This window comes from Drosophila pseudoobscura, chromosome X (assembly GCF_009870125.1).
Source record: "Drosophila pseudoobscura strain MV-25-SWS-2005 chromosome X, UCI_Dpse_MV25, whole genome shotgun sequence".
In the NCBI taxonomy this organism is placed as follows: Eukaryota; Metazoa; Arthropoda; class Insecta; order Diptera; family Drosophilidae; genus Drosophila; species Drosophila pseudoobscura.
Genome location: NC_046683.1, coordinates 41,806,703 through 41,825,309, shown reverse-complemented (window position 1 = coordinate 41,825,309; position 18,607 = coordinate 41,806,703). Strand labels below are relative to the sequence as shown.

The 18,607-nt window shown below is 49.1% G+C and overlaps 1 protein-coding gene across 4 annotated transcripts; it reads left to right on the top strand.

Moving 5' to 3' along the window:
- The first annotated feature begins 3,749 nt into the window (after positions 1-3,749).
- Positions 3,750-18,326, top strand: Sec16 (Secretory 16). Of its 4 annotated transcripts, none has more exons than XM_033384569.1 (13): positions 3,750-3,940; positions 5,141-8,445; positions 9,841-10,188; positions 10,942-11,404; positions 11,493-12,256; positions 12,339-12,603; positions 12,678-12,851; positions 12,927-13,484; positions 13,769-14,218; positions 16,026-16,210; positions 16,276-16,793; positions 16,854-17,047; positions 17,119-18,326. In XM_033384569.1, exons 2-12 carry the CDS (start codon positions 5,159-5,161, stop codon positions 16,988-16,990), a joined length of 7,149 nt encoding a protein of 2,382 aa, XP_033240460.1. In that variant the 5' UTR covers positions 3,750-3,940; positions 5,141-5,158; the 3' UTR covers positions 16,991-17,047; positions 17,119-18,326. The 4 variants fall into 4 exon arrangements, with proteins under 4 accessions (XP_033240460.1, XP_033240461.1, XP_033240462.1 ...); XM_033384570.1 differs by lacking the exon at positions 3,750-3,940 and adding an exon at positions 4,767-4,784; XM_033384571.1 differs by lacking the exons at positions 3,750-3,940; positions 9,841-10,188.
- Positions 18,327-18,607: the final 281 nt, after the last annotated feature.

Sequence of the window (18,607 nt, the reverse complement as noted above, 5' to 3'; positions counted from 1 at the left end):
GACCGAAACGATTTGGATTCAGCAGCTGCCTCTAGAAGTATCTCTAGAGATCTCTATCGCCAGCCGGAAAAATGTGTGCCTTATGCCAAAAAGAATAGAAATATTTACAAAATACTGAAATCACGCAGCCCGTTTTTATTTAAAACAATAGGCCAATGGCTGCGGTAATGTAGGCTATCCAATATACAATCTTTTTCTTTATTACAAAGGAAAACAAGATGGAAGATGACGAGTAGTTTCTTCTGCAATGAAGTCAAATAAATTGTGTGCTCATTTTTTTATGAAATACGTGTATGCCCTCGGGTGACCGAGCTATTGGTTACATACACCTGGGAGATAAGATTTTCGATAAGAAAAATACGCCTTCCTAGCAACTGGAATGCTTTAATTCCTGGTTCGAGGGCTGGTCTGTGATTACATCTATTTTTGTAACTCAATTGATTGTTAACAAAAACGTAACAAACACCCAAGCTATTGGTCAGACGGTTAAGTGTTGCACTGCAGCCAGCTTAAATGTCCGCGCTATAGTCTGCGATCAGGCAGCAGTAAGCACGGCGGCTCTTGAGAAAATAGACCGTGAAAGATTGATCAGTCCGCCAGTCCCTCAGTTCGTGTGCGATTACGTACATCTATTCAAGAGTGTTAGAAATAACTTCTTGAAACGACATAATTACACCAGTCGGAAAAGCGACATGGAAAGTTATCGAAAAGTTTTATGAAGTCGATTCATTAAACTCTTTTCGTTTGGCACCTAAGCTAACAGAAAAGCACATCGATCCGAAACGATTTGATTACATGAAAACCAATTTGGCGGTCAACATATTTTTAAATACGGTCAGTCTTTTGAAGACAAGGATGCAGCCATTGCTTTGTGCTGGTCGGGGGTCGTCCAATTGGCGTTAGTCTGGGTCGCACAGGTTGAAGTATGCTCAGCGTAAAAGATTCGTTGCGGTGGTTTGAAGACGCTCCTTGCAGATTGGGTGAGGAGGTTAAGCTCCGAAAAGAAAATTGGTTGCGGAGGTTCACGTAGGCTCCACGGAGAAGATTGGTTGCGGAGGTTCAATTATGCTCTGGAGCGGTGAGGAGGTTCAGCTCCGAGGAAAAATTGGAATGTGAATGTTCAAGCACGCGACTTTGCTTATATTGAATAAAGTCAGCTGTTCGCGTCAGAGTAGTCCTAACGCGTTCTTTGTAATGGTCACACTATGCATATCGCTTGGTATTGTGGAATTCCCGGGTAGAATTCTCAATGCTGCGACCCTTGCGATCACAGATCGGACTTCCCCAGATAGAAGACCTAGCGTTGAAGTCCCCGCCCACTATTGAGGGTATGTCAAGCGAAGCCGCGAATTCGAAAAACTTTTTTTTGCCCGATTTAAACTGTGAAACTGTTGTTGATGGCGGTGCATATATGCTAAAAATATTGAAATTGCTCTTGAGGTTTAATGTTTTTATTCCTAAAATTTCCAAGTCGTTCTCTATTTTTAAAATGCTGAATTGAATGTTTTTCCGGACGTAGATGCCAATCCCGCCGTAGCCGTCCTCTCCGGGCCTGCAGAAAAAGATATAGTCTAAAATGCTGCAGTCCGCGTTGTTCAACACCCAAATCTCTGAGAGGATGGCAATATCTATTGCGTTCTTGTCTAGGAACATTGAGAGGAGCTGTTTGTTGTTGTTGTGTGTCAGACTTTGAATATTTAGCTGAAGAATCTTCATTGTTGGATGTTTTGAGAACCAACCGCCATCCCATGGGCAATCTGACGCCTATCTAGTTCTGCGTTGGAAGCATTGACAAATTCTCTAATTTCTTTAATAAATTTATTCGCTAAAGAATCCCCTTTAATGATGTTGTTTGGATCAATCAGGAACGCTGTGAGTTTGGCTCCTAGTGCGTTTAGCTTATCCTGCGCCAGAGAAGATGCCTCGGATGAAGATCTCACAAATTTCTCGCTCAATTGGACGTAGTCTGAGTTTATTGAGTTCTTCCACTCTGCCATGTTGGCTGCTGCCTTGGCCGCCTCTGCGTTCCGGGCGGCAACCCTATTGGATTTGGTCACTTCCGCGAAAGAGGTGACAGAATGAATTTCCCTGGCGGACTCTAAGCTGTTATTTAAGAATTCAGGGGGGCGGTTAGATTGCCAACTGGGTCTAGGAAATTCCCCTTGATCCCTTGGGTTGGGGGAAGTTCTATCAAAAAGTTCTATCCGCAGCCACTCACAACGTTCCCCCTCGTTCTTTATTACAAAGGAAAATAACATAGAAGATGAAGAGTAGTTTCTTCTGCAATGAAGTCAAATAAATTGTGTGCTCATTTTTTTATGAAATGATCATCAAACCCAAAATTGAGTATACGTGTATGCCCTCGGATTGATTGTTAACAAAAACGTAACAAACACCCAAGCTATTGGTCAGACGGTTATGTGTTGCACTGCAGCCAGCTTAAATGTCCGCGCTATAGTCTGCGATCAGGCAGCAGTAAGCACGGCGGCTCTTGAGAAAATAGACCGTGAAAGATTGATCAGTCCGCCAGTCCCTCAGTTCGTGTGCGATTACGTACATCTATTCAAGAGTGTTAGAAATAACTTCTTGAAACGACATAATTACACCAGTCGGAAAACCGACATGGAAAGTTATCGAAAAGTTTTATGAAGTCGATTCATTAAACTCTTTTCGTTTGGCACCTAAGCTAACAGAAAAGCACATCGATCCGAAACGATTTGATTACATGAAAACCAATTTGGCGGTCAACATATTTTTAAATACGGTCAGTCTTTTGAAGACAAGGATGCAGCCATTGCTTTGTGCTGGTCGGGGGTCGTCCAATTGGCGTTAGTCTGGGTCGCACAGGTTGAAGTATGCTCAGCGTAAAAGATTCGTTGCGGTGGTTTGAAGACGCTCCTTGCAGATTGGGTGAAGAGGTTTAAGCTCCGAAAAGAAAATTGGTTGCGGTGGTTCACGTAGGCTCTGCGGAGAAGATTGGTTGCGGAGGTTCAGCTCCGAGGAAAAAATTGGATGCGGAGGTTCAATTATGCTCTGAAGTTCAATTATGCTCTGGAGCGGTGAGGAGGTTCAGCTCCGAGGAAAAATTGGAATGTGAATGTTCAAGCACGCGACTTTGCTTATATTGCCTAAAGTCAGCTGTTCGCGTCAGAGTAGTCCTAACGCGTTCTTTGTAATGGTCACACTATGCATATCGCTTGGTATTGTGCCCGTTTGCGACTGTAGTATTGGACTGCGATGTTGCTGTGTGAGAGCGTTGCCCTAGCGATTTTGTGATTATCATTTCAAAACAATAGTCACTGCTCTGTTACGAATAACTTGTTGTTGACTATTTTAGACACAAATAAATTAAAGGACGCATATAAAATAAGCCTATTTTGTAGGAACTTGAATCATCAATGGGGTAAATTCTGTGTTTAGGGCTGACGGTCCTCTCCAGCGAATAATATTAAACCAAATATCAAAATAGAGGAATTTGATATCCAAGGCACATTAGCCCTTTGTCGACCAGTGGGCAATAAAATACACTCCACGTAAATTGTGAATCTTGAAGAGTTTAACGCAGCTTAGGTGAGATATCTTTCGTGGTCTTTTTTAATGTTAAGATGAAGGATAGCATGTACCTAAAAGAGTATTTATTGTTTTGTATAGTTTTCGGCGGTAGAACTCAAGTTGTTATCTAGTTTAAATAAAGGGGGTTTAAATGGGCTGAATTCGTTTTTCATCGATATATTTATGGTATATTTTGGTATATTTCTGAGGGTCAGTCTTTATATTGTATCGGTAAATGCGCATCCCTAGTCGAGTTGGCATTTGCACGGCAGGAAAAGTTTTAATGGTTAAATAGACTACCAATTTAACTACAACTAATTTAGTAAATGTATTTGTTAGTCAATATCGAGAACAGTTCTTTGTGCGTGTAAAACAACGATATTTTTGTGTAAGTAATGGCCCAAAATTGTCCATATCTCCGCTAATTGAAAGCTGTTGCGGAGCGGAGCAAAAAAAATTAAACGGACGGCCTGACAACTGACATCCACTTGTACTTGCGTGCGTGTGTGTGTGTGTGTGTGTGTTTGTGTATGTGTGTGTGTGTGAGAGCGGCTCTCAGAAGGCGGTGTGTGTGTGACTTTCCTGTGTTAACAGCAGTGTTATTTTTATAATAAATTGACAATGGCAACTGACCAAAGAGCCTAACCAAGAAGTATTATTATAGTACATATGAAGCAAGTGACAACCCGCAAGAATCTGGGGACTGGGGACATCCGCTGGGATCACCACCGCTATAGCCACTCTTTCCATCTCTCTCTCTCTCTCTCTTCAAACCACTGCTCCAATTATTTTTTTGTTTCGAGTGTTTTCACTTTTGACGTTCAAAGCAAAAGGAAAAAAGAGCGCATTGAAAATATTGAAATAATTTATATATACAACCGATCAGCCCATCGAAAATTATTAACTTGCAAATCCAGAAATCAAGAAAAAAAAATAATCAAAAAGAACTCACGAAAAACCTGCTGCGTTAAGAAGAGAGCGAAAACAGTGGTAGGGTAACCAGTAACAGAAGAGGAAGAGAGAGGGATAGAGTAACAGCAGAGGCGGCTGAGGAGGGGAATGAACGGACGGACGGACCCAAAAGCAAACGTCCACGTAAACTTTTAACGTTTTGCTTTTGATGTGTTTTTTTTTGCATTTTTTCTTAACTGAACCGAGGTTCTGTTTTTTGTTTTTTTTTGTATGCCGATAAGGATTTTATTTTATTTCATCGGAGAGCATAAGAAGAAACGGTAACTTTGCATACATACATATACATAATTCATCTGGAAAAACGGGTTTTTTCGTTACCGAGCTGCTATGTCTTGGCTGAAGGCTCGTGCTCGTGCCCGTGTGCTCAGCCTCACAGAGGCATTCAAGGAGGATGGCAAGGGAGGGGAGGATGTAATGGAAGTGTGTGTGTTGTCCACTGCGGCGGATTCAATGGGTGAAACATTCAATGGAAATTATGCAAGAACTGGGCAGGAACAGGTAGTAGTAGCGCCCGCTGGCATTTTGATTCGATTCGATTTGATTCCCTGCTCCTTCTTCTGTGTGCAAGTGCGTGTGTTTCCTGATAACTAATCAGTGAAATTTCCTGTTCTTACAGCTAAAGGAGAGCCCGAATATGCTGCATAACAATGCTCCCTGGCTGCCAACTCAGCAGCATCCTCAGCAGCAGGCACAGCTGCAGCAGCACCAGGCACATCTCCATCAGCAGCAACTGCAACACCAACACCAACAGCAGCAGCAGCAGCAGCAGCCGCAGCCGCAGCCTGTCTATGCCAGCCAAATTTTCCAACAGCAACAGGCACCACCACCACTTGGCCAGCAGCAACAATACTGGCCAGAGGAGCAGCAGCACCCGCAGCAGCAGCAGCAGCCGCCGCTAAATTACAGCAACTACTTTGCAGTCCCAGGTGGTGGACAGCAGGCGCCATCGAATCTGCCTCAGCCAGAGTTACATCCCCCTCAAATGTATTACCATCCTCCTCCACCTCAAACAACAACTCCGCAACATCAGATGAATCCCGAAGTCCCAATGGATTCCTTTGACAACAGTAGCAGCAGCATCCAGAATAACAACAACATCAACACCGGCAGCACCATCAGCGGACGGAACGATGGCTGGGGAGACTGGGGCGATTGGAATGAGACGAATAATAACAACAACAATAGCAACAACAATAGCCAGAGCCACAGCAACGAGGCCGTGCTGGAGCCACCGCCAAGTAACTTAGTCGAGGATGCATTCAACATGCAGGGGTCGCAGGGCAGCAGCTGGCAGGCCTTCGCCAACCATAATAACAACAGTAGCAACAATTTGGAACTTCCGCCACCCGTGGAACAGCAGCCGCTACAGCCACCACCGCTACAGCCACCAACGCTACAGCCACCACCGCTACAGCCACCACCGCTACAGCCACCACTGCTACAGCCGCTGCAGCAGCACCTCCAACAACTCCATTTGCAACAGCCTCCGCTAGAGGTGGGCCAGGAACCAGAACTAGATGCGATTGTGCCGCCGCGAGCCTTTCAGAATCAACCATCTGCGACTGGAGGGGCAGAAGTGGCGTCAGGAGGAGTAGCTGGATTGGTGGCAATAGCTCCACCTGCTGCCCTGCCACCGATCACAGCCAGTCCAGGCGGCAACCCCTTCAAGCGTTCCACTGGACCCAGCAAACGGGTCAACATACTGGCCGCCACACAAGGAAGTGCCTCTGCTCCTCCGCAGCCGGCCACGGCACTCGCGCCACTACCAGCACAAGGTCCTGTGACAGCAGCAACAGCAGCAGTAGTAGCACCAACAGCGGAACCTTTCAATATATTGACAACGCCGGCAGTTCCGGGATCAATTCCCACAGTTGCATCCTCCATTTATGGACTACCCGCGCCATCCACACAGCAGCAGCAGCTGGTGATTCCGCCACCACTCCACGAGTCGTCACCCCTGGAGATGGGGGCCGCCTATGAGAACCTGGAGGTACTGGCCGCACCCAACGACGAGCGGGCACAGTATCTGCAGACCAGTCACCTGTCGGAGCAGCCCGAGGGGGAGGGGGAGGCCAACTGGGAGGCGGAGACGGATACTGGCCTGCTGCCGCCGCCCGGTTTGTCGCGTTTGGTGCTGGGCCAGCCTGAGTTGGAGCAGCAGCGACTCGTCACGGGCACCGAACAGCCACCGGCCACGGCCATGAATGTTGTTCAGGCGGCTCTTCATATGGAGGAGCGTCAGGCCGATGGCGAGGACACCTCCGAGGGGGAGCAGCCGCCCCTCCGTGCCGATGATCGCAATCTCTATCAGACGCCGCCACGTCGTGTGGTGACGGGTGTGGAGACGACTCCCACCGTGTCTGTGCGGGAGCAGCGTGAGGTTGTCCTCGATGGCGAGAATCTGGAGGATCGAGACGAGCCACCACCAAACCTTGCCTTAGGCGGAGTTCCGGCTGTCGTTCCGGAGCTGCCGCTACAGCAACAACTGCATCACAGCCTCCCCGAAGATGCCGAGGCCATGCATCACAATCCCGCATCACAGTCGGCTCCAGCGGCTGCCTCTTCCGGCGCCATGGCCTCTCACCAACAGCCCCTGCAGCAGCTGCAGCAGAACCAGCAGCAACAACAGCAACAACAACAGCAGCAGCAGCAGCAACAGAGATTGGAGAAGAAGCGTCCCCAAGCCGGCCAGAGGATGTCGCGGATAGGAAATGCCTCCTTGGACCTGGAGTCTGACGAGGAGTCGGACGATTTTCTGCTCAGCGAACGCGAGCGAGAACGCGACAGGGAGCACGATCGACGAGAACTGCTCGATGATCGGCGCGGACGTCGTGGTGGTGGTGGGGGTCATGGCCACTACAACAACTACGACGGCGAGACGGAGGACTCTGTGCGGGGCGCCGGCCCACCCGGACCTGGGGAGAGCAAGTCCGTGCGGGACAGTCATCGCCGCAGCCACGAGGGCAACAGCCAGCCGTCGACGCATGGTCGGCGTCGCAATCCTGACACAGACCTGGAATGGGAGCGGGAACGCGATCGGGATCGGGAGCGCAACTGGCGCCGGCGATCGAACAAGTACCACAGCGGTGGAGAGGATCAGGAGCGTTACCCGGAGCACTCTCGCCGCTACAACAACAGCAACTACGATGGAGAGTCCGATGGTCCCGACTCGAGCCACATGGGCGCTGACAGCGAGATGCTGCTAGATGGAGGAAGCGTTGGCCCCGGCGGCGGACCCAGCAGCATAGGTGGCCGCAGCAGCAAGAATGGCGGCAGAGACCGCCAGAGACGCACTGGGACCGCGCCCGAGGACGACTACGACTATGATGACTATGAGCGAGAGCGTGGCCAATACTCGACTCGTCGCTCCATCAAGCAATCGGAGAAGAGCAGTCGCCAGAGCGGTGGGAGGCGCGATCGCGATCGTGGTCATGAGACCACCAGCGATCAACGGCCACAGAGGCGCAGCAACGATGATAGCACCCTGGAACGGCGACGTCGCCATCCTCATCCGGATCAACGGCACTGGGACGGGTACGAGGAGTACCGCCGGAAGAGCTCTCGCAACAGCGACCTGGAAAAGGAGCGCACCAATGGCGGTGGTGGCGGCGGCGGCGGTGGCGGTGGCAGTGGCAGCTCCAAGCGACGCAACTACGCCCCGTATGCGGGAACTGGCTACGATCCGTACGGAATGTACGAGCAGATGTCGAGAAATCCCCGAGCCTATGCGGACACGTACGCCAAGTTCTATGCCCAAATGCTCAACTCGATGACGGCAGCGGCTCCGTACAGCATGGCCGGTGTCGCTCCGGTCCAGCACCAGCATCATCAGCAGCAGACGATGATTAATGCAGGAGTCCAAATGACGGATGTCATGCGGACGACTGGTAAGGAGGGTGACCTGCTTACAGAACGAGAACGGTAAGTGGACCAACTGGATCCTGTATCCTGCATCCTGTATCCTGCATCCGTTTTCAAAAACGGTTGACTTCAATCCTTCAGCCCGCCGCCCCCTCAGATCTTGCAGAAAGCGAGACACTCGCTGGTGTTGAGACGTCACCAATGCGGTACCTTCCAATTGCGACACCTTATTTGCTATAAGTGTTTCGTCGTCGAAGCTTTCCAAAGAGAGAAAGAGAGAGCGAGCTAGCGATTCTCTCATACTCTCTATCTCCCTCCAATTGGTGCCGCATTTGTCAAAAATCCATCCCTCTGCAAGGTCGCGAAGGGGTTAAAGGGTTTCGGGTATTGTCGACCGAGTATTGTTTTTTGCATCCCTTGAGTTTGTTGGCTTATCCGTTTTGTTAACTTTATACCTACAACCACCCACCCACCCATACATATGTGCGTGCATACATGTACCCGTATGTACATGTACAATATGTATGGCTATCTCTCTCCCTCTTAATCAGTCCTGATTCCCCATTCCCCCCTCGTTGACGTAGCAATTGCTCCCTTATCCGTATCCGTATCTGTATCCGTACCTCTCTCCGCGTGATGCTAATCTCAAATGTTGATTAACACGTGCATACCCACCGCCTCCCACCCGTTCCACCTTCTGTTCCACCCGTTAATTGTTGAGGTTGGATTTTGGGAATTAACCCAAAGAAATGCTAATTTGTAGAAACTCGTAATGATTAGTTAATGATTAGTTAGAAAGAGGTTCTCGGTGTACTATCGTAATACCGATCGATCGTGTACTATCCTGTATGCGTATTGCCGTACCTTGCACACAACACACCCGCTCTTCATCCACCGTCATCATCGCCACCCACCCACTCACACACCCACTCATGAATCGATCTGTTCGTTCCGCTCAACCCGATCTTTCATTCGCCTTGCGCATGCTCGCCTCAGCTTTCTCTTTTCTGTGCGTGTATGTAGGTGTACTCCCCCTCTCACTCACTTACTGTTCCGTTTCGATCCGTTCCTGCTCCTGCTCCAATTCCATTCCATGTGTGTGTGTGTGTGTGTGTGTGTGTGTGTGTGTTGTTGTTTTCTACTAACAAAGCACATCAGAAGCAAAGCAATTGCAAAAGAAGCAAGCAATAGCAAAATCAAGGTACACCAACATTAAGGTATGGCAATCCGCCGCGGCGCTCTCTCGCTCGGATCGCAGATGCGGCTACTATGTGAGCAGAGAATGGTAGATCCTGGTCCTGCAGTGGCTCACCTTACTTTTGGTATACCATGATCGTATACTGTGATCGTATATAACCTTTAAAACACTGTTCTCGTTTCTAACCAAATTCATAAAAACAAAACGCAAAAACGCCAAACATCATTTGTGCCTTCCTCCCTACTCCCCATGTCTAGGTATACACACGCATACATACAAAATCAAGCTAACGACAACCATCGTCGAAATTATACCGAGCTGCTCTACCAGAAACAGCTCCAGCAACAGCTCCAGCAGCAGCTACAGCAGCAGCATGAGTTCCTTAACCGCAGCATGGTGGACATGGAGGCGGCGACGGACAGCAGTGCCAGCTTCTATGGCGGCGGTGAATCGTTTAGCACCCGGAGATTTATCTATGGGCATCATTTCCTGGCCAGTGCCCGATCGCTAAGCAATCTAAATGCGGCGGATCCGAATGGAACAGGACGAAGCTCACGTTGCAGCGGCCTATATTATGCTGGCTCTGAATGCGGCCTCGATATCAGGTGGTCACAAAATCTCAATGAAAAGTCTCTTTCTCTCTCTAAATATATCCAAACAACAAAGTCCTCCGCTCTACTGAGTCTTCGTTACTCTCCAGCTCTCGTAGGTCCTCCTTCTCCTTCCTCCTGGCATCCGGGACGTTTTTATGCATTTACAAGGATCACAATGTCTGTCCCACTCCCACTCTCACTCTCACTCCCCATCCCACTCACTCATGCTTTGGCTTTGTCCATTACATTCCATCTGTTTGGTTATGCGCCAGGGCTGTACGGATGAAAGCTTTTGGGTTTCTATCGACTTATCGATTGCTTTTGGGCGCCCCATCTCTCAGGTCTATCTTTTTCAGTGTCTCTCGCTGGGATGTGTTTTGGGGAGTTGTGGAGTTTTTTGGGGTGGGGGGAAATTAGTCCGTCCGACTGAATAGAATCTAAGCAAATAATCAAATCATTCCATTCCGTTCCATTCCGTTCCATTCTTCTCTCTTTTTTTTATCTTATCTACTGACGAAACGTTTATACTCTGCTGCATGCGGAGGGGCACTTTCTAAGCCCATCCTCTCGCCGATCGATCCCCTGTCGCCCGTCCCCGTGTCCCATATATCCCTCCCCGCTGTCCTGCCTTCAGTTTTGCATGGAAAACTTTTGTTAGTTTCACATTTGATTTGTTTCCATTATTTTGTGTGTTGCCCTCCTTTCTCACTTTTCTACTCGTTTCTAATCTATTCTCTGACTGTTGTTGCTGTTCTGCTCGCCCAGAGCTGGCGATGTGGCAGCAACTTCTCTGTCCTCTTACGGTGGCCTGGCTGCGGCTGCAGCTGCAGCTGCCCCGACATCGGTGGCCCGTCCGCCCAGGAGGCGCACCCCACTTATGTACAACCGGCCGCATCTGGTAGCCTCGTACGCGATGAGCCTGCTACTGAAGGTGAAGCCAAAGTACGCCGGACGCGGCCGCCTGCGCAACGATGTGGAGGTGGCGGCACCGCGCTTCCGTGACGGCACAAGCAGTTTGCTGCGCATGTACCCGGGACCCCTGCAGGGCCGCAAGTTGCATAAGGACAAGATCATTAGTTTCTGCAAGGAGCAGATACGACTCGGCCCCAACCGCGGCTGCACGCTGCTGTATGCCACGCAGAAGAAGCCCCAGGGCTCCGTGGAGAAGTACCGGTCCTCGCACGCACTCATGTGGAATCTGCTCATCCTTCTGCTGCGCCAGAACGGGGTAAGTCATTTGTAATTCGTCGTTCACATTCACAGCGTATCCTGGGCATCCTTCATTAAGCTCCTCCACATTCTCTTTCGCCCCTTAGTACATTGCCGACACGGATGTGGGCGATCTGCTGCTGGAGAACCAGCAGGAGTATCCCTACAATCCGGCCGAGCTGGATACCACGTCCGAAACAGAGCCCGACGCCTATCCAGAGGCATCGGAGCGAGCGGAGCCAGCTGTGGATTCGGAAGCTGAGAGCGAAGCGGCTGCCACCAGGGCCAGTCCATCCCCAGACGACGACGACGAACAGACTGCCGTTCCTGGCGCTGGGGCTGGTGCTGATGCCTCCAGTGGTGCTGGCGGCACGGGGAAAGGGAATCCAGCGACGCTATCGGAGCAGGCGGCCACGGACAAGTTCCGCAGCTATGTCCTGCGCGGCAATGTGGAGGAGGCTCTCCAGTGGGCCACCGATAACAACCTGTGGACGCACGCCTTCTTTCTGGCTCTGTACGAGGACCGCTATGCCCTGACAGACGTGGCCCAGAAGTTCCTCAATCGCGCCATCAAGGCCAACGATCCGCTGCAGACGCTCTACCAGATGAAGAGCTGCCACACACCGGCCTGCGTCAGCCAGCTGAGGGACGAGCAGTGGGGCGACTGGCGCTCCCACCTCTCCATTCTCGTGACGAACAAGTCGCGCCAACCGGAGTACGATCGCAGCTCGGTGGTAGCCCTGGGTGACACGCTCTTCCAGCGCGGGGACATATATGCGGCCCACTTCTGCTATCTGGTCGCCCAGGAGGAGTTTGGACGATACGACAGCTCAGCCACCCAGCTGACGGCGCTAACGGCCAACGTTCCGAGGTAAATGGCAATGTCCAGTGCCCATCGATCATAGCTCAAAGATAGCACTTTCTAATATTCTGATTCTCATTCTTATCCACAGACTCATCCTGCTGGGCGCCTCCCACTACAAGCATTTCAACGAGTTTGCCAGCAACGAGGCCATCATCATGACGGAGATCTACGAGTACGCCCGCTCGCTGTTCGACCAAAAGTTCAGCATTCCCAACTTCCAGCACTACAAGTTCCTGCTGGCCACGCGCATCCTCGACTATGGACAGCATTTCCGCTGCACCAACTACCTGGAGCAGATAGCCAAACACATTGAACTCAAGCCCGAGAGCTATGACAGTGATTTTATTCAGCGCGTAAGTTCTGAGAACCCTCTAATGCAACCTACTTCCTTTAATTTCTGTGACGCCATGTGATGTGTTTTCTCTAGGTTTGCGGCCTGGCCGAGCGTTTGCGCTACCACGATCCCATCCTGATCAATCGGGTGTCGTTTGCAGGTCCTCCGATTGGCAACAACAGCGGCAGCAGCAGCAGCAGCAGCAAGGACCCCGCCGCGCCTGAGGAGAAGGCCTGGTTGCGTCAGCTGCGGGACATGGCCGATGTGGTGAGTGATCCACTCGAATCTCTCTGTGGAATTGTTTTCTCTTGACCGAGTTTTTGTTTGATTTTCGATTGGCAGGAGCTGCAGGTGCAGCAGCAACAGCAACAGGAGCTGCAGCAGCAGCAACAACAGCAACAGCAGCAGAACGACATCGATCAGCAATTCGCGCAGGTGAACCAACAGTTCCGGGAGCTTAATATGCAATATGATGGTGGCAACTTAGAGGATACCCTACATCTGCCCAAGGAGCAGCCACCTTTGCCTGATGTGCACCAGCAACAGCTGCCAGAGCAGCAGATGCACCAGCAGCAGCAATACTACGAGCCAACGCCGCAGACGCAGCTGCAGCCTCACGTACAGCCGCAGGAGGAGCTACCAACTGAACCGTATGGCCAGCAGACCCAACAGTTACAGCAGCAACCGCAACAGATGTACTACGATCCCAATGCAACAACAGCACAGCACTACGAGCAGCAACAGCAACAGCAGGTTGCTGCCCCGTATGGCGGCCACATAGAACCAGCGGCCGAGGCATATTCTGGTGGTGGCCAAGCAGGGGATCCAGCGGCAGTTTCAGCTCCTGGCTATGGATATGACTACTGGTCGGGCACGCAGCAGCCGCCCTATGGCGATGAGGTGGGTGCTGGAATGATTTCCATATAGCAAGTGGAAGAATGTTTGTTTCTTTTGTTATTTATGTCCCTTCTGTCCCCTGATATGTCTTGCCCCTGATTCTTCCATGCGTTGTTTTGTTGTATTTGATTTCGTTCTAAGTTTCTGAGTTCTTTTCTGTCGTGACCCTTGACCCTTGTGTTCTGTTGTAGCCATGCAAATAGGAATCCATATAAATATGCTAACGAGTTTCTAATTCAAACACACACACACTTCAACGCACACATGCACACATTATTGGAATGCAGCGAACGGAAGGAATTGATAATTTGAATGAGAACCAAGATACAGACACAGGACATGAGGATAAGGATAAGGACAAGGAGGATGAACAGAAGATGTTACAGCTGCAACAAACGCAGCAACAACATCAGCTTCAGCTGCACCTGCAACAGCACTTGCAACAGCATCAGCAACAGCAGCAGCAAAAACTAAAGCAACAACCACACTATCGCAGTAACAGCAGCAACAATCCCTTGAAAGGCTCGAAGGCACCAGTTACAAAGTCTGGCATGGAGATGGAGAGGACAAAGACACTCCTCCGCCAAATGGCAGCATCCTCCGCTACTAAGCCACAGACAGCAGTCACAACACGTCTCACAAAAGCAGAACCAGCAGCAGCAGAAGGAGCTATTGAGGCAGCAGAAGCGATGACAACGCCAGCGCCAGCAGCAACAAAGGCATTCAATTTGAATGATGTAAGTAGCTTTACTACCATAAATAAACGACACCAAGCTACCAGCAACAGCAGCAGCAGCAGCCACAGCAATATTTGCAACCGCAGCAGCATATCAACTACACTTGCCGCCGCCGCAGCATCAGCAGCCATTCCTAAGCAATTAATTAGTTGTAGAAAATCGAACATCAGTCAAAATAGTTGTCATGTTTTATCAACGCCCAAAACGCTTACAACGCCCACACGTTTCATAGCCGCTAGGGCGGCCATAGCGAAGTCCTCCACAGCATCCAAGATCACAACAACCACAACCAGCGGAGGAATCAGAGGAGGAACAGCAGCTGGAGCAGGATCAGGATCAGGAGTAGTTAAGCGGGTCAACTTTAACTTACCATCGACCATTGATGAGTCCTCCGAGCAGGAGCAGGAACTGGAAATCGGACAACAGAATGACAACAGTATGGCTTTGGCTCAGGCCCAGCCGCATTTTAAGCCGACGGCCGCGGCCACTAGGCTCTGCCGCAAGCCGCACATCGTATTTAATGGGACCTATCCAATTGATATGCCCCTGAGTCAGGCGCAGGCGCAAGCCCAGTCCCAGACCCAGACCCAGGATCAGACTCAGTCCAAGAGCAACAGCTATGACCCAGAGGCGAATGCAGATCGCAGCGAGTTGCAGCGCTATCGGTACATGCTACGTGACTACGTGATCGATGAAGATGCCGAGGGCGAAGAGCAGGCCGAGGAAGACGACGAGTTTGCGGAGGAGCTGATGGGCTATGGGGATGAGGATGACTGCTACGATGACGACGATGATGACGACGAAGATGGCGACTACTATGGGATGGTGCAGGACCATGATTTCCTTAACAAATATGGCATCATCCAGAGCAAGCCATCGGCTGGACAAACTAGAGCTGGAGCTGGAACAGGAGCCTCAATCTCAGCGGTTGGGGCTGCCGCTGCACAGCCACAGCATGTGTGGTCCATGCAGGAGCTGATTGCGAATCCCGCCATTCCGCTCAACTACAAGAAGATGTGCTCCGAGGTGGAGCAGAGTCTGAGTAAATTCGAGACGTATCTGGATAGCAAGCAGCAGCAGCAGCAGAAGAAGAAGGGAGGAGCAGTGCGAACCTACGAGATTGATGCACCCACCAGCAGCAGCCACAGTCAGGGGGAGGCGCTTAGTTCTAAGAAAAGATTGTAAACATACACAGTGTTGGCCCTGTGCCCGTAGTCGAATAATCCAGCAATCGATTGCATCGATTCCTTGATCTCACTACCAAAAAACAGGACAGTAATTTTTTTTGCCAAAATCTGTCAGTTATTTGAGAGAGGTGAAAGAGATCGTTTGGAGTTTGAGTACCTGGAGCTTGTCTAACTATTAAACTATATATAGTATATATATATATATATATATATATATATACATATATATTATATCCTTGTAAGCCTTCGCTAGCCCATAAGCCTTTTAATGATACTGAAATCTATCTACCGAGATATACAGATAGGGAGAAAATATGATCGAATGTGAAGAGAGTGTTTTGACTGCGCCAGTTTTGCCCGTTTGCCCGTTTTGCCCACGATTCTGTTTCTGTTGTTCATTTATTCCGCCCGAACTAACCAACTAAAACTAGAACTAAAGCTACAATTAAAACACAAACTAAACTCGTATTTTCATTGTTAACTAACCTTGCATACTGCATACTACGTTCTGAAATAGCCAAAGATCTCAAGAATAGTACCTATCGACAGCTACAAATCAAACAACTAATCCAATGCCATTTTTTAACTCCGCATTCGAATTCCGAATTCGCATTCGACAGCTTCAGCATCAGCAACAACAGCCACAGGGTGGGAGACCAGCAATCTCAATGCCAAAATCCAAGAGCTACGGGGATGAGGACGATGGTGCGGCTACGGGCACGGTCACGGCCACAGCCCGAGCAGCGGCCGGCAGTAAGCCAGCAGCAGGAGCAGGAGGCAAACAAGGATCGGGTGGAGAAATTGGGTAAGTCTCGACACTTCAAGAGACCCATCAATCATCGTAATCATATTTCTCTATTGTGTGTGCAGTGCACCTGGCAATCAGAATGCCGGTTGGTTCGGCGGATTGTGGAACAAGTTGTCGCTGAAACCGAAGAACCAAATGATTCTGCCGGATGACAAGAATCCCACCATTGTATGGGACAAAGAGCGCAAGTGCTGGACCAACACCGAAGGCAATTCGGATGAGGCGGAAAGCTTTAAGCCGCCGCCAAAGATGAGTGACTTAGGCATGGGAATGGGCATCATGGGTGCGCCACCTCCAAATATGCTGGGCAGCATGCCCTCACCCCATCTGATGAGTGGGCACGATGCGGTGGCGGCGGCGGCCCCACAGCACCCACAAATGTATGGGAATCCGCATGACTATGCAGCTGCTGCTGTCCCGACGCCCGAGCTATATCCAGCGACGGTGCCATCGCCAGCTCCAGCGCCTGCGATACCATCGCCAGACCTCGGCATCAACACACCAGCAGCACTGGCACCAGTTCCCGGTGGCACCCAGCCCAAGCTGCAGTCGAACATGTTTAAAATGCAGCGCAATCGCAGTAAGATATGCCCCCCCGCAAAAGAGAGAGAGAAGTGCTCTAAACTATTCCCTTCTGCAGCTCTAAAGAACTCGTATGTGGACGTGTTCAATCCTTCGGGTGCGCCCATGTCAGCGGCGTCCGAGAATGTTCTGGCCCCCATAATGGCGCCGGCTGGAGTGCCACAAGGGGGTTACTTTGTTCCAGGAGGACCCTGAGTGCGCTCCTGCGCATTAGCAGTAGCGGGGGTGCCAGAGCCCAAATGCCAGCGAAATGTGAGTGGGACCGGTCCGTAGCCCACAGTGGAGCCTCCTCCTCGACTGATTCGATATATTTCTCTTTCTAGCTGAACTTCGAGCTACGTAAAGACTACCATACCAGAAGACCAGACCACACACGCGCACATAACCAGAGCACACGCACACACACACCCATTCACCCTGCCACCTGCCTGCCTGCCACATGAAACACACACACAAAAGGTGACCACAGGTGGTCACAGGGGCGGGGGGAAAAATTTCGCAGTAGAAATGTCACTTTCCGCCACGCCCCAACAACAAAAACTACTGATCAAGATGATCCGATTCTAACTTGCATTAATTTACTTTGTTGTCTGTCCTTTACCAACCTTATCTTGGTGTTTGTGTGTGTTAGTGGTGTGTGTGTGTGTGTGTGTATGTGTCGTGGTGCATGTGTACGACCATCCTTCGAACGATCTTTAAATGTTTAGCGAAAAGATGAAACCCATTTGTGTACTAATAGCAAAATATATATGTAATACCCATCCCCCCCATCCAGTCCCCCTCTATCGCGTTCTATCCTAAAATCCCACTCCCACTCCCCTCCCCAACCCAACAAAGCAATTTCTGTTTATATATATGATATTTCTTTTGTATGTTGCATAGTTTTTATGATTATTTTTTGTTGTTGTTGTATAGAGCTGATGTATGAGAAGGGAATGATGACAAAGAGATATGTATTCAAAGAGCGGGAGGTGGGAGCGCAGGACACACAAGACAGAACAGAACAGGTCATTGGTTTATGCATTATTCAACCTTTTAAAAACAACTATCTACCTATCTATCTATATATACGAGTATATGTATATACAAATATGTATGTGTATGTGTGGTATGTGTGCACCTATCTATAATCGAAATTCTTGTGTGTTTTCTATATAGTTGAATTATCGAATTGATAGATGCGATCCTCGACTTTTTTTTTTTTGGTTCTCTGTGTCCCTTCTGAGATGCGATGCGATTGGTGTGCAAAATATGATTCAATATGAAATATGATTCCAATTACTATATATTATTTTGTTTTATATTTTATTCTGTTAGAATTGAATTGTGTTTATTTTTGTTGCTTTGATGCTTTAATGCTTAATTTAAATTAAAACGAAAAACTGGTGCAGGCAAAAACGATAAAAACAAACCCTAAAATATGGAAAGAAGAAAGGCAATGATAAGGCAAACCTATATACATATAAATATATATATATAAGCACACATATGTATTATGTACAAACATCTATAAAATCGAAATTTCTGCTAATTGGTGTTTCAAAATTAAACTAAAGATCCTCCGGTCCAGCCTGCTGATATACATGCATATATATAGACATACATACATATGTATATACTGCATATACGAGTATATAAAGGTACCAATTGCTGTACTGAAAACCGAACCGAATTATACACAAATGTCCCAAATTAGCCTCAAGCTGTAACTTGTTGTTTTTTCACACTTCGATATACATATATATATATATATGTATATATATATTATGATTTCTGATGGTTGGGACGAACAGATCCGATCCCCAATTCGAG